Source organism: Pan troglodytes, chromosome 22 (genome assembly GCF_028858775.2).
Source record: "Pan troglodytes isolate AG18354 chromosome 22, NHGRI_mPanTro3-v2.0_pri, whole genome shotgun sequence".
Classification (NCBI taxonomy): Eukaryota; Metazoa; Chordata; class Mammalia; order Primates; family Hominidae; genus Pan; species Pan troglodytes.
Genome location: NC_072420.2, coordinates 18,607,617 through 18,629,089, shown reverse-complemented (window position 1 = coordinate 18,629,089; position 21,473 = coordinate 18,607,617). Strand labels below are relative to the sequence as shown.

The 21,473-nt window shown below is 40.2% G+C and overlaps 1 protein-coding gene across 3 annotated transcripts in view; it reads right to left on the bottom strand.

The window, feature by feature from the left end:
- Positions 1-21,473, bottom strand: part of CXADR (CXADR Ig-like cell adhesion molecule) — an 82,290-nt gene that overhangs the window by 35,832 nt on the left and 24,985 nt on the right. For all 3 annotated transcript variants that reach the window (XM_009445019.3, XM_001156087.7, XM_016938427.4), the window contains exons 2-4: positions 12,258-12,424; positions 7,496-7,700; positions 323-478 (exon numbers count right to left, since the gene is read on the bottom strand). In XM_009445019.3, coding sequence (XP_009443294.1) covers positions 323-478; positions 7,496-7,700; positions 12,258-12,424 — 528 coding nt within the window. The remainder of the gene's footprint in view (positions 1-322; positions 479-7,495; positions 7,701-12,257; positions 12,425-21,473) is intronic.

The window sequence follows — 21,473 nt, the reverse complement described above, 5'->3', positions numbered from 1 at the left end:
CCAGCACTTTGGGAGGCCAAGGAAAGAGGACTCCTTGAGCCCAGGAGTTTGAGACCAGCACAGGCAATGCAGGGAGATCCTGTCTCTACACATTTTTAAAAAAAAAATTAGCAGGGTGTGATGGCATGCACCTGTAGTTCCAGCTAACTGGGAGGCTGAGGTGGGAGGATGACTTGAGCCTAGGAGGTTGAAGCTTCAGTGAGCCGTGATTGCAGTGAGCCTGGGTGACAGAGCGAGGCCCTATCTCAAACCACACACACACCCCTACTAGACCTTAGTCCAAATCAATGGCATGTGGTACAAATACTATTATCAGCAGTACCTGCTAACCATGAAGTGGGCATTTTCTGTGAGTCAGACAATTTTTGCCACTCATACTGTAATGGAAGTGAACCTTCTTTTGGTTCACATTTTATCTTAAAGTCACTTCCAATTTCTTCTGATCCATCAACGTAACATCTCGCACCTGAAGGCTTAACTGAAAAAGAAAACAAATTATAAATTTACATAAGAGAACGGAACTTACTTTTATGAATACAGCATTGTACACAACCACTGACTCATTATCAGTTGGTTCTGGGTTCAGAATTCACAAAAGAATGAAAGACCACAGTAAGTGATCAACATCAGTTTATTCAGCTTTATCTGACACAAAACAGCAAAGAATAAGCTCAGACAAGCAGCCACTGCATTAGTAGATATGGCAATATCTCAGGCATAGCTCGGTGCCTGTCCATTTCATGGGGCACATCTGAAAAAAAGCAAGAATGATGCACTTGCTTTTTTCAGCAAGACCACTTGAGAGTCAAGGAAGCTCCCCCTTCCATTCCTTAGCTATTCTTCCCCATGCTTGACATGTAGCCCTCTGGCAGTATGTACCAAGTCACATCCCTCTAGGTGCCATAACCCTGACAATCAGGCAGTTTATCATCAACAATACTAACAACACTTAGTGTAGCAAGGAACAACTAGCATTCTGCATTTACATCACCTCAAATCCATCCAAAGAGCAGGCTACAAAAAAGAAAACCTGGGCTGGGCATAGTGTAATCTCAGCACTTTGGAGGCCAAGACAGTGGGGGGATCACTTGAGGTCAGGGGTTTGAGACCAGCCTGGGTAACATAGTGAGACTCTGTCATTATAAAAACTTCGAAAAATTAGCTAGGTGTGGTGATGTGTGCCTGTGGTCGTAGCTACTTGGGAGGCTGGGGTAGGAGGATGACTTGAGACCAGGATTTTAAGGCTGCAGTGAAGCTTTGATCATGTCACTGCACTCCAGCCTAGGTGACAGAACCAGACCCTGAATCAAAAAGATATTCATTGCCTGGAAATTCATGTGTAAAAAAGAATATTTAATTAAAAAAAAAAAAGGAAATCTGAGGTTATATTCCAGGTATTTCTGGGTAACTGTTTAGAACAACTACTAACTCCATTACCTGCAACTCACCCCAATCCTGGATTAACACCTTGGCATTGCATACTCTTCTGCTGAACTTTAGTAAGGTATAATATTCACACAATAAAGTTAACATGTTAATCACGTGGGCTGATCACTTTTAATAAATGTGTCTATATCCATTAAGCACCACTCCAACCCTCTCCCAAGGAAGTTCCCTCATGCTGGTTACAATAGATGTGACTCCAAAACCCTGGACCCAGGAAGCCACTGATCAGATTCTACCACTGTAGATTAGCTCTTCTTCTGGAACCACATGAATAGAATACTACAGTATGTATTTTTTTGTCTTCTTTTATTCAGCATAACATTTCTGAGATTGAGCCGTTATTGTATATATAGTTATTTTAGTATTTCAATGGACTATAACACAAGTTTGCTTATCCAGTCACCTGTTAATGAATACTGTGTTTCCAGTTTGGGGCTACTGTCAAAGCCCAGTCAGCCAAACTGACAAGGAGCAAGTGTGTGGTCTATCAAAATCAGATTGACTAGTGAGGACAGCATTACGAGGAACCACGGAATCCCACTGGACAAGAGCAGGGATGCTGAAGGATTCTCAGGAGGTTGTAAGGAAGTAGCCATCAGCTGTCAATCAGCTGTTTCTGAGATTAGGAAAAATGAGGATTAAACAGGAAGTGGGAGCTGTGAGGAGGTGGGGCCATTTAGTAATTGAGTATTCCAGTAAAGGATGGGTAGAGAAATGTGGGTCTGGGGGCAACACTAGAAAAGACAGCAATAGTCTATGCTTTACTACTACTCTATAACCTTGGGAGAGACAATGTTTTCTATAAACTCTGTGGCTGACTTTAATCTGTATCTGTCCTTCCGGCTGATAAACGTCAAGACTTTTTTCTTTTTTAGTTTAAGCTGATTTTCATTTTTTCAGTCGTGAATGGGTTTTTATTCTTTCACTACTATGAATAAAGGTAAATGCATTTTTGTTTTGCAGTATTATGAATAATGCTGCTTGAACACTCATGTGAACATTGGCGTATGCTTTCCTTTGTCTTAGTAACTGCTGGATCATATGGTGACTGCACATATTTTAACATTGTAAGAAATTGTCAAATTGTTTCCCAAAACTGGCTCAACACAATTTATCATATTCAGTGGGGTATCTTCAACTAAGGTTATCAACCATGACCTTACTCCTTCTTAGTAACTCCTTAACAAATTTAATTGTATTCCCCTTCATCTGCTCCTACTTACATTTTTAACATAAGGGTCAACACATATTTAACTGCACTGTTGATTTTTCCAAACAAATCTGTTTATTTTTCAATCTGACCAGGTGCTCTGGAGACTACATCAATTGGACTTTTAAATAAGTTTTGCAAATTATTTCATTCTGGGAGTCTTCAATGAAATGAGCCTTGTTCTCTTCCAGTTCTTCAAACTACCAATAAATCCTTTATTAGAATAAATTACCAGCAAATAAATAACTGATGCAATGCTTTGTGCATCAAACATCTATGGGTAATATGGTATTCTAACTCTAACGCTCATCCTTTCTATATCCATTTTCTCCCATATAACCAGCAATCTAAACATATCTAATAACGGATAGTTATTTAAAATTGCTGCTAGGAAATTCAGGGCCTCACTACAACCCGTCCACAATAAAACAAGATTCTACCAACACAGGTTTCTGAATGACACTTTGGAGCGGCCCACCTGCTTTCCACTGGGAAGAGGAAGTACAAGTCTTTTACATGCCAACATCCAACCATTACACTACGAGGAAGATTAATTCTTAACCCATGGTACTCTGCTGGAACAGAAGAAAACCACAAAGAGAGCACGAATAAAGTCTTGTCTCCTAAATGTTTCTTTGGTCTGGACTTCCCACATACTGGCCGCTGTCCTCAGAACATCTGCTTCCATGATCACTAACACAAACAACAGTCCTTCTCAGATAAGGGTATGTGACCATCAAGTTGTAGTTGGACATGGTATCCCACCAATTTAGTAATGCTCTGTTCCATACACGTATTCCTTCATCATCTTTCCCTGCTAGTGGCTGCACCAGTCTACTGGAAATACTCTCTAAATCCCTACATGAGACAGGGGATACTTTTATCATGATGTCATCCTTCCAAGAAATATAATTTCTTATTGGTTCAAAAATACCCTGACTCCAGGCAAAATCTATCAATAGATGCTAAAATCAATAGGCAAAAGTTAAATAAGAAATAACATATCTGCATAGTCTCGAAGTAGCTCCCCCAAGACATTTTTTAATTATAGAGGGAAAAATAGTAACTCTAGAGTGGAGAAGCCCATCAGATAAAACTTAAACCAAGTGATCACGATTAACAATAAGACATGACATCACGTGCCCCCGGACGTGACTGGAGGAGATTAAGGAGATATAAATGCCATGTGGATTCTAGACGCAATCCTAGTACAAAAAGGACATTACCGGAAAACAGTAAAATTCAAATTGGGTCTGTAATTTAGTTAATAGTATTGTATCAATGTTAATTTCTTGGTTTTGATAATTATAATATGATTTTGTAAGATGTTAACATTAGGGGAAATTAGATGATGGATCCACTCTCAGAAACTTCCTTGTATTTTTGCAACTTTTCTATAAAACTAAAAATTATTGTAAAATAAAAAGTAGTGAGGGGCCGTGCCCAGTATCAATGGTTTGCAAATCCCTTAGGACCTTTAAGGCCAGTGATGACTGAGCCACTACACTTGCTGCTGCCACTGTGGCATGGTGCAGTGGGAGTATACCATATATGTCCAGGAATTGTTAACTGTGCACGTTCTGCTCTTCAAAACAACTCTGTCTCTTTATACCAAAAGGTTTCAATAAACAGGCCCTTCCAGAGCTCCAGGGGAAGGTGCCCGTGATATATGGCCACAACAGTAACCTTCTATCAACTCTCTTTGTTATCATTTCCCACTTCTGCTTCTTTACTGAGCTGCATCCACAAGAGCTTTTGCTGTGTCTGAAAGAGCAAGGCAGGCATGGCAATGGAGCAAGCTACAGCAACATGCTGCCCCTCACATCCAGACGACTATCAATCATTTCTGTGGGTTAACGGCCACATAACACACAAGCTCAATGAATGCACTGCCATTACCCTGTGAATGCCATGATGGCAACTACTTCAGATTTCCCACAAAAGAACCAAAGCATTAGACAGAGCCACTATCAGTCAATCAAATGAGCTCCAGTGACCACCACTTAGTTGGGTCACTAGAGGGCACTTCATCTTATCTTTTGCCCCAGATAATCCAGGCAGAATTTCCAGGCAAAACTAACAGATAAGCTTCAATCCAATTAATTTTCACCTTCGAGAGAATATAATTCTGGTGGTTTCTCCCAGCAGCAGTCACGACTCATCTAAAAACATGGAAGAAAGAGCTACAAGGAATTCTCTGGCTCTGACACAACCTCGTCCAGATCAGAGTTCCAGTCGTCCCTACTCTTCGGCAATCACTTCCCTGCTTTCTCCTCTCATCCCCAGTTTATCCCCTCTCCCCCTCCTTGGTTTGAACTGAAGGCTGACTTGGCTTTAAAATTCTCCCCAGGAGTAACTCAGGGTGAACTGTGTCAATGCTTCCCACTTACCCATTCTTAGGACATGCTGGGGTTCAAAGTTTAATATAAAAAGGCCATTCCTACTGCCGGGCAGTCACGGCTCCTGCCATGAGTGAACTGAGCCACATTATGTGCCATCCCTACCATCCAACTCAGGTTCCTTTTTGGGACATGTTCTGCTGTAATGTTCTCTTCAGTTGAGAACTGCAAATGTGACCCTGAACCTGGTCCCACAGGATCCAGACAATACACAAACACACAAACATGCTTGTCCACAACTCTTCTGGGAATATGTGCCAACCCCATTAACCCCAGTGTACCTGTCCCATCAAACAGGGGTTTCACAATAAATAATTCCGATAATCAAATATCTTCTGCTTCGCATATCATGAACCAGTTAATATTCCGTATACATCTTCCAACTTAATAGTTCCTAGAGAGCAGTGTTGGAAGAAAGTATAGTCAGGGTTATAATCTCAGGAATTCCTGGGTCTGTGATAAGAATTCGGACCAGGCAGCTGGGTGCGGTGGCTCACACCTGTAATCCCAGCACTTTGGGAGGCCAAGGCAGGCAGATCACGAGGTCTGGAGATTGAGACCATCCTGGCTAACATGGTGAAACCCCGTCTCTACTAAAAATAAAGTCAGCCAGGTGTGGTGGCGGGCACCTGTAGTCCCAACTACTCAGGACGGCAAGACAAGAGTATTGCTTGAACCCAGGAGGCGGAGGTTGCCGTGAGCCGAGATCATGCCACTGCACTCCAGCCTGGGTGACAGAGCGAGACTTGGTCTCAAAAAGAAAAAAAAAAAAAAAAAAAGAATTCGGACCAGGTGTTAATCTTTCACTTGCTTATACATTTATAACAAAGAAAAGTTACTCCATGTTTACTCAATGAAGACACAGAAAATTCAAATTTCCAACATTACCATATTCCTTTTCCTGGTTCCTTTTTTAGATTGACTTACTTTCACACCACAAGAAACATTTTTAGTTAGTGCGATTCAGAATGATGCATTTCACCAGGACCTCTTCAGGTCCCCATTCAATGATGCTGCCAGCAGAGTCTATCTACCAAGACAATGCATGAATTTGCCATGAAGGTACACAAAAATCCCCACTCTTGTTCCTAGCCTCTAGGAGTAAGAGTTAAGTGCTGGGTCTACTTGTAGGAGGAGTAGTTAAGTGTTGGGTGCCCAAGTCATCTTGAACATTGCTCTCCTAAAGAGTATTCTTGTAATCTCAGCACTTTGGGTGGCCGAGGTGGGTGGATCACCTGAGGTCAGGAGTTTGAGACCAGCCTGGCCAACATGGTGAAACACTGTTTCTACTAAACATACAAAAATTAGCCAGGCGTGGTGGTGCATGCCTATAATCCCAGCTACTTGGGAGGCTGAGGCAAGAGAATCACTTGAACCTGGGAAGCAGAGGCTGTAGTGAGCAGAGATTGTGCCACTGCACTCTAGCCTGGGTAACAGAGTGCAACTCCATCTCAAATAAAATAATATTAAATTAAATTAAAATTAAAATAAAGAGTATTCTTTAGAATATTCTACCCCACCCCTAATCAGTTCTCTAAACAGAAGGAATGAGGTAAATGTTGATGTGGGAGGCCTGCCCTGATCAGTTACTTCCAGTCATGCTAGACAATTCTAGCATCAGCTTTTCCTATGAAAGTCAATCCCCAAGCGTCCCCTAAAACATGAGGACAGGGGAATTTACTGTCATTAAACAGAGAGCTAGACAGCTATGTTTTTCTACATGGTAGCCAATGTACATTTTGTGTAAAGCTTACCACAGTATGGTTTTAGAAGTATATTTATGAACTATTATCTTTCAGTTTCTCAATTTGAAGGGATTAAGAGTGCTTGTAGACATTATCACAGAATCTAGAGAAGGATAATAAACTCTGTAGTCTTTGGCAGTTTACAAAGCAGTTTACACTACCTCCCTCTTAACTATTATGGAGAGGGCTGTAAGATATCAGTGAATGTCTCATCTCCTCACTTTAATGATGAAAAACAGTGATGCCAAGAAGCTTAAATACTATGTGATGCCTAATGGCCTTACTTGAATTCAATACTCCTTCTTCCATATTTCTTCACCTCCATTCTAAATGCTTAAATTATTCATCATAGAAACATGGTTCTACATAATTCTCAGGGCAAATTCTGAGGACAAGGCAAAAACCCTAGATCTCCTAACTCCTAGCTTAGGGTTCTTCCTCCATACTATAATACTCGTTCACTTATTTTCAAACTCTTATGAATTTCACAAAGAAGTTGATCACTTCTTACTTTTCCTATCCAAAACCAAAAGCTAGTTTTATATTTGATGCTATCCAACATAGAAGTACTTCAAGTGTTTAAAATTGTTATTCTAAAAAATTAAGCTTTGTTTTATACAAGTGCTGCTACTACAGTACTATGACTAATCATTCTCTTACTCAGTAACCCGTTAACACAAATAAAAATAACTTACCAAGAACTACCAGATGAATCTTCTTATTTGCAACACCAGGAGCTTTTTTCACTTTGCACTGATATGTGCCAATATCTGACAGCTGTAAATTCGTTACATTTATTGATGCATCACCAGATTTGAGATCATTACTCGTAAAATGTACTCGGCCTTTCAGATCTGGATAGTAGTCATCATAAATTTTGTCTCCAGAATATAAAATAATCTAAAAGAAAGCCAAAATTAGACAGGAGGAAAAACAAACACACACACAAAAAACTGTCTCTTAAAGGAGCCCTGGATACACCTGCTGCTACAGAACCCCCCGCTCCCAGAAAAGAAAAAGAAGAACACAGTATTATGGGGAAACATAAAACTACCCAAACCACAGAACGAGAAAATGGAAAGGAATCAATATGATCCTTGGGTATAGTCCCAGACTTCTCTTTTTAATGGGGAAACCAAGACGCAACATGATAAAATAGTAAAGCCCTATACTGTCCTAGAGAGCAATTTAGTAAGATTGGGCAAGAACACAGATTTGCTTGTTCGTTGTCTTTTCTTTTCCTTTTCTTTTCTTTTTGAGGTGGAGTCTGTGTCTGTGGCCCAGGCTGGAGTGCAATGGTGAGATCTCAGCTCCCTCCGCCTCCCGGGTTCAAGCAATTCTCTCGCCTCTGCCTCCCCAGTAGCTGAGACTTCAGGCACGTGCCACCACAGCCAGCTAATTTTTGTATTTTTAGTAGACAAGGGATTTCACCACGTTGGCCAGGCTGGTCTCGAACTTCTGACCTCAGGGGATCCACCTGCCTTGGCTTCCCAAAGTGCTGTGATTATAGGTGTGAGTCACCATGCCTGGCCTGCTCATTCTTATATACTCTATTTTTCAACTGCCTCTGAGGCTGTAGTTTGCCAACCAAGTGTAACAAAATCAAGTACCTACTGCCCCCTGCCCCTACAAAGGCTTATCATAATTTGCCTGTGGAATCTAACAAAAAGATAACTTTGTTTGGTCTTAATACTAAGTTGGAGTTACTTGAGGGCTCTAGACTCTAACAGATAAAATCATAAAATAAACCTCTTAAGATACGTGTACCCAGGTTAACAAGTCCTTTGAATGAATCTTCTGTAACTAAAGCAAAGACCTGTGCCTAATCCACTGAGTTTTCTGAACCACACATAGCCTTTGAAGGCAATTACTAAAGGCTGGATGCTTTAGAGGGAAAATAAAATCTATGTTTGGAATATTTTCTTGGAAGAGAACTGTAGTAGTCATCTCTAACAATCTCTAACATTAATTTAACACATTTTATAATTTTTCTTTTTTGCTAATGAAATCTCTTCATTCTGGTTATATAAGACCCATGGGCCAAAGAGCAGTGATGCCAAAACTCAAATAATAATCAGGAAACACAACTACGGCCTGTATCCTGCAATTAATTTCTTTTACCTGAGTGCTAATTGTGGGCAGTATAATCAGAATAAATGTCATCTAAGAACACTGTTTTCCAGGTTTATTCTGCAGAAACTTCTTGAGTGGAGGAACTTGGGTTCTCTTCTGTATTATCTCCTTCCCAACCACACTGACCCCACCCCAACCCACCAAAGATCTTTTTTTTTTTTTTTTTTGAGACAGTCTTGTTCTATCGCCCAGGCAGGAGTGCAGTGGTGTGATCTTGGCTCAATGCAACCTCCACCTCCTGGGTTAAAGCGATTCTCCTGCCTCAGCCTCCCGAGGAGCTGGGACTACAAGTGCCCACCACCGCGTCTGCTAATTTTTGTATTTTTAGTAGAAACAGGGTTTCACCACATTGGCCTGGTTGGTCTCGAACTCCTGACCTTGTGATCTGCCTGCCTCGGCCTCCCAAAGTGCTGGGACTACAGGCATGAGCTACCGTGCCCAGCTAGATCTTTTATTTATATATGAACTGTGTGCATCTAGGTTGCGCTCAATACCAGTTTGCTAAGTAAATAAAAGAAGTAGTTGACGGGTCCACAGCTGACTTACTCTGTAAACACAAGCTATTACTTTATTTGCTCAATCTTCTTGACATACCCACTTGTCAAAAGCAACACTGACTAGTCCACAAATCTGGCTACTCTATCTTCCTTTGATTAATTTCCTTTGATTAAAAGGCTTATCATAATTTGCCTGTGGAATCTAACTCTAAAGGTCGTAGAGTTCAATCTCTTGTACTTCCAATAGCTCATTATGCTCCACACACACCTTAGTAGTCCTTTAAGGGGGGCTTGAGAAATAAGATGCATTCCCGCTGTTGGTTATTTTATAAGCTAGCTTAGTGTCTTCCCAGAAAACAATGTTATAAATATTAGTTAAGGAATGGGAAATTTACCATGAAATTTTACATGTCTTCAGATTCCCCTTCACAACCCTGCAAGGACGATGGCATTGTCCACATTGACATTTAGGCTGAGGAAAGAAGTGGCTCTCACTGATCAGCTTTTGCCAAGTCACACAACAAAGATGCAGACCAGATCCATTTAACTTGGCACAGTACATGATTATCATTTCAATATCATTTATAAGCTTACAGAATGCTTGTGAATACAGTATTTTGCTGAATTCTTATAATGACCCTGAGATGCTAGGTATAGCTGTTCCTACTTTACACATGAGGAAACAGGTTTATGAAACACGGGAGGCAGCAGAGGACAGTGCAAATGATAACAGAGCAGCTGTGAGAGTCAGAGGGACCTGGGTTCAAATCCCAACTGCACTTGTTACTCTGGGCATGAAAATCTCTGGGCCTCTGTTTCCTCCTTGCCATATGTATAATAATTCTCACCTTACTATGTTGTTTTAAGGCTTAAGTATATACAATTAAAGTATACAAAACACTGCCCAAGCACGTTGTTTACAGTAACTGCTTACTAAAGAGATCACATAAGGAATAAGAATGCAAATTTTTCCAGCTCAGTCCTCCAATTCCTAGTTTTTAACCATTCTGTCTACTAGCTGAAATATATTAAAATAGGGGCTCTGTTAACATATGTAGCTTAAATTCCATGTATGCATCCTCTTCTGCATCAATCTCTTCCTAACCCTTCTTTCTTTTGGTCTGATGTGACTGTGTTTTAGGTTAGAAGCTAGGTTTTTAACCCAGAAACAGTCACTCAGAGTCAAGTCCCAGTTTCACATTTATCTTACAACTCCTGTAGACAGCAAAGCCATGCCTCTCACTCAGCATGGACGACTTGGAGTCTTCTTCTCGTTAACAGACACGCTAATGGCTCAGGGCACAGTGCTTCTTGGTCTCCACATGCACCTGGTCACAAGCTTCACTCAGCAGAAGCACGGAAGACCCACGCTCTCCATATGGTTCCTAGGCTTCCCCTGTCTTACGCACAGGATCAGAGTCCTGGGCTCTAAAGCGGGACAGGCCCTGCACTGTCACAGGAACGGGGAACTGCAGGACCTCAGACAGGAGCCTGTACTCTAGGTGCCAGCACCTCCAGAGAGAGAGAAGGGAGAGAAGGGGGAGGTAAGAGTGACAGGGAACAGGGCAACGAGGCTGAGTAGATAAAATGAGTCAGGCCCGATTTATTTTGCTCAGGGAAACAGAAAGAAGTTCTGGTAACAGAATCAGGGCAGAGGTTACATCTTCGGAGGGGGTGGCTCTAGTCACTGACAACTTGGGAAAGCACCTTAATTATTTCCTTAACATAAACATCAAGGGCAAACCGACTGGGTTTGCCAAAAATATTAATTACCTAACTGCACTGATTCAGCCATTAAATGGAAGGATGTTACTTGTAACTTTTAAATATCCCCTTCTTTTACATGAACAAATGAAGTAAAAACAAAATTTCTCTTCCAAATATATATATTACTATATTTACCTAAATATTTGGACTTATTTTCCTCTCCCTGATCTAATATAATTTATTAACTTTTTAAAAAATTAAATGTGTCAGACAAAGCCAATATGCAACATTCTAAATAAAGTATTCTGGAACCATTGAAAAGGTAAAACATGACATATATTTGGAGATGAGATTATTAGGCATGTTTCCTCCTCTGTGCTATTTTTGGCTTTCCAAGTTTTCTACATTAGACTCTTATTACTTTGATTAGAAAAAATACTGAAACAATGTTTTAAGATTTTTTAAATTTAAGACTAAATATTTTATAGATTGTTTTTTGCTCTAAAGACTTCATTTTTACACTGGGAAGTTTTAAAGTCAAAGTAAAAAAATAAATTTAAAAAGATTTTGTCTTTTAAAAAATTCATTGGACAGGATATTTAACTTGAAACAATAAGGAAAATAGGCTGTAATACTATGTAGTTGTTACACCATAGCTAATGACACTTCTACTGCTGACAGAATCCTTGGGTAAAACTTAAAAATTTCAATTCTGTCTCACGTTTAACAAAGCACAGTTGTGTGCCATCTCCTAACACAACACACACTCCTGTCTCAACGTCATGCCTGCTCCATCTAGGCCTCTGCTATTCCCCGCCTCAAATCCAGATTGTCAGAACTTTCATAAGTTCCTCTTCTTCCCTGAAGTGTCTCTAAGAACTCCAGTGATCTTTTGCTCTTCTGTAACCTTAGGTCACACTCATTATCTATTTCCCTCCATTACATGTGTCCTCAATTTCCACCAGAGCAATTGCCTTCCTCACCCAGACCATAAAGCCTGAGAAGTTGGGGGGCTTCCTTCCTAGCTCCCTGCAGCCCATCCATGTGACTGGCAAGGTGATGGACACATCAGATAGTTGCACAGACAGCTGCTAAGCGAGCAAGGACATATCAAACTTACCACTTGATCCACCTTCTGATTATCAGCTGGTGATATCAGCCACTCGATGTCCAGAGGTCCCTGGTCTTCGGGACTAAGCGTAAATTTGCATGGCAGATAGGCAGTTTCCCCTTTGGCTTTTTCAATCATCTCTTCAGGAGTAGTGATACTCAAACTTCTGGCGAAATCTAGAGAAAGAAATGTACAAGGGACTAAGCATTTGCTATATGCTGACAGCCCACACAGTGCCCCGCAGCCATTGAGAAGCAGCACATTGATGCGAGGGATACAGGACGGGGTTTGGGTCCCGAGGAATGGAGTCCGAACTCAAGAGATGCCCAGTTTTTAATTTGTGCCTTTGTAAAAGTAGAATGACACAAGTAGTATCATCTTATTTGATACAATTCCCTTAAGGAACGCTGTGAACTTCCTGACATTATGTAAGTTTCTACTGGTAGAAGGTTTCTATATGCAAGCAGATGTTTAAAACTGAATTTGGCTAGAATCTCTGAAAGGTGAGTGATACAGGTTGGATTTGTGACCCCGCCCAAATCTCATGTTGAACTGTAATCCCCAGTGTTGGAAGAGAGGCCTGGTGGGAGGTGACTGGATCATGGGGGTGGATTTCCCCCTTGCTGATAGTGAGTAAGTTCTCAGGAGATCTGGTTGTTTAAAAGTGTGCAGCACCTCCCCCTTCTTTGCTCTGGCCACGTAGGACGTGCCTGCCTCCCCTTCGCCTTCTGCCATGATTGTAAGTTTCCTGAGGCCTCCCCAGCCATGCTTTCTGTACAGCCTGCAGAGCCAATTAAACCTCTTTTCTTTATAAATTACCCAGTTTTAGGTATTTCTCTATAGCGGTGTGAGAATGGACTAATACGGTCAGTCATGTCATACAAATTCAAGGCTACATTAATTCATGCTCACCACAAACACACAGGGAACTAAGTCACTGTCAGTAGGGTATATGCTGATCAACTGTGACACAGTTTCTGCTAAGGCTTCTTTAAATTTTTATTGGATTTAATTCTATAACCTTCTATTGAATGCTTAAAAATATTTCTAAGCAATAAGTTTTGATGAGGATAATTCAAAAAGAAAAGGAACACTGTCAATTTACTTATCTTTTAAAAATGTACAGCCAGGCACGGTGGCTCATGCCTGTAATCCCAGCAATTCAGGAGGCCAAGGTAGGTGAATCATCTGAAGTCAGGAGTTCGAGACAAGCCTGACCAACATGGTGAAACCCCATCTCTACTAAAAATACAAAATTGGCTGGGTATGGTGGCACATGACTGTAATCCCAGCTACTTGGGAGGCTGAGGCAGAAGAACTGCTTGAACCTGGGAGGCGGAGGTTGCAGTGAGCCGACATTGTGCCATTGCATTCCAGCCTGGGCAATAACAGTGAAACTCTGTCTCAAAAAAAAAAAAACAAAAAAAAACAAATAGTTGACTCATATTATTTTGGAGACACTTCTTACTGTTCATCCCTTTTTATTTGCCTTCTGAAAAAGCCAATAATCACATTTATTTTATTTTATAAAAGACTTCTTAAAATTACATAACTTAATTTCACCAACATGGTGAAACCCCATCTTTACCAAAAATACAAAAATTAGCCTAGCTGGGTGTGGTGGTGTGCACCTGTAATCCCAGCTACTCAGGAGGCTGAGGCAGGAGGATTGCTTGAACTGGGGAGGTAGAGGCTGCAGTGAGCCAAGATCGTGCCACTGCCCTCCAGCCTGGGTGACAAAGCAAGACTCTGTCTCAAAAAATTAAAAAATTAAATGCAAATTTAGTCTGTAAGTGAACAATCACATAAAACTTTTTTTCCTATTCACACTATAAAAGTATGCATAGCACTAGTTTGTCACATCTATGGTTTACTTGTGATTACCCAACATTTTCTTAAGTATAAATTCAAACATCTAAAGTATGCATAACCATTAAGTTTCACTACTTTCTGTTGAAGAGCAACTCTATTTGGACCTATGTCACCTGACTCTGACAACCTTCAGAGCTGGATGATGACCTGGAGGAGGCCCTAAGCACTAAGATATGGTATGGTTCACGGGGCCTGCCTCTCTCTTCCTCTCCCTTTTCCCCTGCTCCCACTAAAAAAAAAAAAACACATTAGAGCAAAATTAGGAATAAATCAATCCAAAGTCCTAATTCTCCACATGACTATCTTGATGTTGTTTTTCAAATAAATTTTGACAGAACAAACTAAAATGAAGAGGAGTTAGTCACTGCATGATTCTTTCCATTAGTCCTAAAATAAGCTTAATATACACAGACTATCAGTTCTAATAAAATTTTAATAAAGTCAAAGCCAATAGACTGAGAACTAAAGAAAATCCTGGTTACATTCAACACCATTTACGTTTAGGCACCATCGTAAGCTTTCAATCACATGCAAATGCACTCCTGAAATAAATTTAAATTGGGATTCAAATTATCTGCACCTGCTCCCTTAAACCTGAGGCCCGCCCAGCTTTGACCAACAGGATGTGCCAGGAATGACCTGTGTAGTTCGAGGTTAGGCCTCAAAAACCCTTGCTGCACCCACTCTTGCCTCCTCGGTCACCGGCCACTGTGTGAACAAACCACAGAGGGGGCAACGGAGGTGTCTGGCCAACCCTCGAACACTCAGCCCTAGTCTAGACCAGCTCTCTGCAGCCCCACTGTTGAGCCCATAATTTTCCATCCTAGCCTAGTCTAACTCGCAACCCACAGGATCATGAATATATGATTTTTGTTTTAAGCCTCTAGAGTTTGAGTTGTTTTGTTATACAGCAAATATTGATCAGACATCATCCAAACCCACTGATCCAGCCCAAAAGTCCAACTACTCTGGCCTCCATTTCATGCCCATGTTTCTATTTAAAATGATATGATTTGGTATTTATGTACATAATCTCAAGTGTTTCTCCTAAATATGTAACCTAAATACACTCTATTATTTCTAATAAACTCAGTTCCATTCCTATCTCATTCATTAAGGCATTTCTACCTCTCCACCCTACAGTGATTTTTCTTTCTTTCTCTATGAATGCTGATTGTACTTTACTTTCTACCATCGGTATCACTTACTTGGCACTTAGCATATGTTGCCTTGGAATTTTTTTTCCTCTATAAATTTTATGGTGAAACTGACTTAGGTGGCATCCAGAGTTGTGTCACATGTTCTATTTTTTATTTTTTTAAGAGATGAGGTCTCACTATGTTACCCAGGCTGGTCTCTAACTCCTGAGGCTCAAGTAATCCTCCTGCCTTTGCCTCCCAAAGTGCTGGGATTACAGGCTTGAGCCACTGTGCCTGGCCTGTCACATCTTCCTAGATGTTGAGAAACTTATCTTCTTCCCATGTTACCTTGTATTTTTGCGAACTTTTAAAATGCATGCCCTGATTTACTATTAAATCATTAGCTCTATTAGGGCTAAAATAAATTGAAAATTGAGGCTACCTCTATCTCCTGCTGTAGTTCTTTGCACATAACAGAAAAGAATTAATGAGTGAATTATAAATTTGATCAATTTCAGAAATTTAGTTTGGTTATTAACACATCATGCATCAAATAATATAAGAGTAATCTAAGTACCCTTAAAAATAAAAATCTCATTCCAAAACGAATCAAGAAATAGTTCAAATATGGAGCTAAGAATATATAAGTGAGAATAAAAAATTGCTATCAATAACAATAAAAACTTCCTGGTTACTGTGTGTTTTTAGAGTTTTCATTTTGTAGAAATCAAATAAAAATGTTAAATAACTTCAATTAGACACCTACATTTGTAAAAGTTGAAATCCCCCAAATTCATGCTCTCAGTACTTACACTATACAAAGTGATCAAAATAAAATACAACTTAGTTTTTATATTATCTTTCTTTCTCGTTTGATACATAAAAATTAATTTTAAAAAACTGCCTTAAAATAGTCATATATGTGTAACAAAATAATCTAAAAAGATAAATGTCAAATTGTTAACAGCAACTACTTTTGAGAATTAGGATTTTAAGGAAGACAACTGTCCATTTCTGCTTTATTCTGAGATTTTTTAAAATGAGTATGCTGCTTATGATATTTTAAAACGATTTTTTAATGACTTTTAGATTGTTTTGTTTTTTGTTTTTCTTTCAAAAAATGGTTAAAGCCTTCAATTCCTCTTCACTGTGTTGCACTAGAAATGAATTAAAATCTTGAGATCATATAAAACAGTTCCTGGGTTTCCTAGCAACACTGAAGGGCCTCTTTTCACAGAGGAATAGTTTTTCAAGTGCTGAAGTACGCAACAGACACAAATTAAAGACAAAAGACAGACACTTGGTCTCACGCAGCGGCCCTGGGCATCTTTCCTAATACTGCCCAATTTTATTTATGCAGCAAGTAGATTAACAATTTAACTTGCAAACTACTTGCAGGTTGAAACACGGTTTAAAAGGTAAATCAAATATCAAATCTTCTTACAATTTTATTCAAATTTATAATTCAGGATGTGATAAAATATGCGGCACATTATTAAGCTGCAAGTATTTGCAGTCTAGTTAATAAGTGCACAGCACTAGATCATATTATGTAAATAAACAGACGGAACCACATCCCATATTGGCAGTGACTGAAATAACATTTCCCAGTTTTCTGCTTGCTTTTCTTATCTCCAGTTTCTAAATCACTTGGATCTTTAAAGCTTCTCTTCTGCACAGTCTGACTTATATCTGAGCATCAAAGTGACATGAGTTCATCAAAGAGTATTTTTTTAGCCCTTGATGTCACCTCCTACTACGGCCTTAGAAGATCTGGTTCCACTATAAGATTGGAAGCAAACTGGAGAGAATGGAAGAAGCTATTCTTCTAGAAGGGAGGTAATGTTATGAACTGATAACATGCATTGGCTTCTTTCACTTGTTTTTTCAAATTTAAGCTGTTTGTTAACCTAGGTGGTCTTCAGTGATCTTTTCCTTCTGGCAATCTTAAAGTCATAAACATTAGAAAGTGCTCGTGAAATGTTACCACTAGTTTTTTAAAAAGAGAAGTAAACATGAGAATTTTTAATAATGTTTTGAGTGAGGAAAGCCTTAGAGAAAAGTAGAAGAGAAAAACACAAAAGCTATGGAAGAAGACAAAAATTTAACTATACTAAAAATCTTATTAAAAAATCACCATTTGGCAAAAACAGAGTAATAATTGTTTCAGGCAAAATATTGAAAATTGGTGCTGAAAGCTATGATGAGAAACAGCATTTGTTACATAATGTCAAAGTATCTTCCCACAAAACACTTTCATTACAGAGGAAAAAGTAGTAACTTTACAGTGAAGAAATCTGGTATACATCACCTTAATCAAACGATCACATTTACCTTCACCAGAACAAATGGACATTATGTACCTCCTGATTAGAAAAGAACATAGTATTACTTCTGTAGTATTGCATACCAAGTCAAAAATGCATACTCTAGCCATGAAAAGGCATGGAGTAAACTTAAACACAAATGCATATTACTAAGTGAAAAAAGCCACTGTATGATTACAACTATATGACATTCTGGAAAAGGCAAAACTACAGAGAGTAAAAAAAAAAAAAAAAAAAAAAATCAACAGATGCAGGGGAAAGAGGGAAGAGGAGAATAGGTAGAACATAGGATTTTTTTTTTGAGACGGAGTCTTGCTCTGTCGCCTGGGCTGGAATGTAGTGGCGCGATCTTGGCTCACTGCAAGCTCCGTCTCCCAGGTTCACGCCATTCTCCTGCCTCAAGCCTCCCGGGTAGCTGGGACTACAGGTGCTCACTACCACGTCCGGCTAATTTTTTTTTTTGTATTTTTAGTAGAGACGGGGTTTCGCCGTGTTAGCCAGGATGGTCTTGATCTCCTGACCTCGTGATCCGCCCACCTCGGCCTCCCAAAGTGCTGGGATTACAGGCGTGAGCCACCGCGCCCGGCCGGAACATAGGATTTTTAGGGCAGGGAAATGCTTCTGTGTAATACTATAATGGTGGCTGCATGTCATCCATTTGTCCAAACCTGTAGAATGTACAAAACCAAGAGTGAACCCCGATGTAAACTATGGACTCTAGGTGGTAATGTTATGTCAATACGGGTTCATCAATCCTAACAAGGTACACTCTGGTGGGGGGCGTGTTGACAAGCGAGGGAGATGTTGGTGCATGGGGGAAAGGGGTACAGGGGAACTCTGTACTTTCTGCTCGATTTTGCTGTAAATCTAAAACTGCTGTACAAAATAAAGTCTATTTTTAAAAAAGATTAACAAGAGAGCACACAACCATATTTATAATTAAATAAATATAAATTAGAATAACGTAACATATTTCAAATATAAAATTGACGGTGGTTAAAAAAATTCAATAAGGCCAATCTTGGCAAAAGTGTTGGAAACTGTGGCAACACAGAAAGTAAATCAGCACAACCTACTGTCAACGCAGTAGAAGACGTGTGAAATGTCAGTGTGCTAATCCACTTTTAGGAACTGCAGCTGAACTCTCATAACTGAACAGCTCATATGTACAAGGATATTACTCACTGATGCTCTCTGAAACACAAAAACATCTGAAAACAACCTAAATGTCCAACAACAGTCAGGAAAATCAGAGTAAGAAATTCAAGCTCACCTACCTCAGACAAAGAGCAAGGACAAACAGATCAGGTAGAGCCAGTCCCCTCCAGCAAAAAGATGCTACTAAAATTTGGCTTCTGGGGAGTAATGCTGACTTTCACTCATATAAATAGAAGTATGACTAAATATTGCCACCTTCACCTTTGGTTCCATTCACCCAACAGCAAATACAATCATCGAATGAAATTAGGTCTTTCAAAAGGAACATAACATTAAACATATAATGTATACTAATAAATATATTAATAGAATAAAAATACTTTTGGGGGACGGCGGTAGAGTAAATCATGTCCCCCCCAAAATTCATATGTTGAATCCCTGACCTCCTATGTGACTGTATTAGAGGTAGGGCTTTTAAGGAAGTGATTAAGATTAAATGAGGCCATAGCATAGAGCCCAGAACAGATGGAACTGACATCCGCTTAAGAGAAGGAAACACCGGAGCACTCTCTCTGCCACGTGAGGATAGAGGGAGAGGGCAGCTGTCTACCAGCCAGGAAGAGGGCCCTCACCAGAAACCAAACTTGCTGGCATCTTAATCTTGGACTGCCCAGACTCCAGAGCTGTGAAAAACCAAGTTTCTATTGTTTAAGGCATCTATGGTATTTTGTATTGGTATTTTGTCTATGGCATTTTGTTATGGCAGCCTGAGCAGACTAATACAGACTGCATATAGAGCAGTGAAGTTTCTCATCATGGATAGGGTATACTGTTCAACTGGACATGAAGTTAATGATTTCAGCAGAAATTCTCAAGAAGATTTAAACATATTGGGAATTCGCAAAATGATGGAAAAATGTACTTTTCAATCCATTAGCCAATAAAGACACGAGGAACTGCCTGGATGGTCCCTCTCAGGAGAAAAAAAAATTATGTACATTAATATACAGAAGTGCACAGGAATTTAAATTTATTGCTTATCTGTAAGTCAAGCATTATGCAAAGGGCTTTAATTATTTCATCTGATCCTTACAAAACCTGTGGAACAGGCATTACAGACAATGACATCAAAGAACTGCTTCTTATGCAAAATCCAAGTAAATGTTGAATAATACCAGTTACTTAATCCAGACTAATGTGGAAGGAGAAGAGGGAAGTGAAAGATCATAAAGGCACTGAAATAAGAAAAATGAGGATATGAGACAAGAAAATTCAAGAGCAGGAAGAAGTCTGTTTAGGTAATAGGGATATCCTTGTAGATCCCCTGAGAATCTAAAATAAGGAAAGCACAAACCAGCGACAGTTTTAAAGCTGGGCTGGAAGACTTCTAATAACACAAGAAAATATGGGGGTAATTTTATAATTCAACCCACATACTTGATTTGGAGGCAGGGGGACCAGTGGCAGCAAGCTGAGATGATGTTTGATCAAACTGTTTGTTTCCCCAGCACAACCCTAAATTTCTCCTTTGAACTCCTTATCTCAGTGACGTGACCTACTACCAACACTTTTGGCAATCAATCCCTGCATAAGATCACAGATGCAAGAAATAGCTGCATCACCAATCATCTGCACAAACCTGGAGACAAAATGAAAGGCAGCAGGGTATCAACGTTCACTCATTCAAAGCATACTATGTCCTATTAATTCTGCCTCTTTAATACATTCCAAATCCAACCACTTTTACCTATATCCAGGCCACTATTATCTTTCATGTGGCCTGGATGTAGCCTGCTAACTGGCTTCCCTGGAACCACACTTTCTCATTTTAACTTGTTCTCCATACTTCACCCAGAGTGTTCTCTATATAATTGCTTTTATTTATCTATTTTTTTGAAACAGGGTCTCACTCTGTTGCCCAGGCTGAAGTGCTGTGGCACAACCAAGGCTCACTGTGGCCTCAAACCCCTGGGCTCAAGGGATCCTCTCCTGCCTCAGCCTCCCAAGGAGCTGGGACTACAGGTATGTGCCACCATGCCCACTAATTTTATTTTTATTTTTATTTTCCCAGTGGAGTTGCAGTCTCGTTATGTTGCCCAAGCTGGTCTTGAACTCCAGGGCTCAAGTAATCCTCCCACCTCAGCCTCCCAAAATGCTGGAATTACAGGCATGGGTCACTGCATCCAGCCTATAACTCCTTTTGTAAAAAAGACGTCACTGACATGTCTGACAATCTCTGGTCGCTCCTCATTGATTCAGACACCTTAATTCTCCCTCAAGGTCCTTTGACTAGCCACCCTCTAGCACCTTTAGCTTCTTACCACTTCCCACTCCCACAGTATAATACAGCCATCATCATCTCCATCATCATCTCGCCTCACTCAGCACGAGCACAGTGTAAGATACCTCCTCTTGCTGGGCGCGGTGGCTCACACCTGTAATCCCAGCACTGTGGGAGGCCAAGGCAGGCGGATCACGAGGTCAGGAGATCGAGACCATCCTGGCTAACACGGTGAAACCCCGTCTCTACTAAAATATAAAAATTAGCCGGACGTGGTGGCACATGCCTACGGTCTCAGCTGCTCAGGAGGCTGAAGCAGGAGAATGGCTTGAACCCGGGAGGTGGAGGTTGCAGTGAGCCGAGGTCGCACCACTGCACTCCAGCCTGGGCAACGGAGACAGACTCTATCTTAAAAAGAAAAAAAAAAGATACCTCCTCTTCTGCTCCA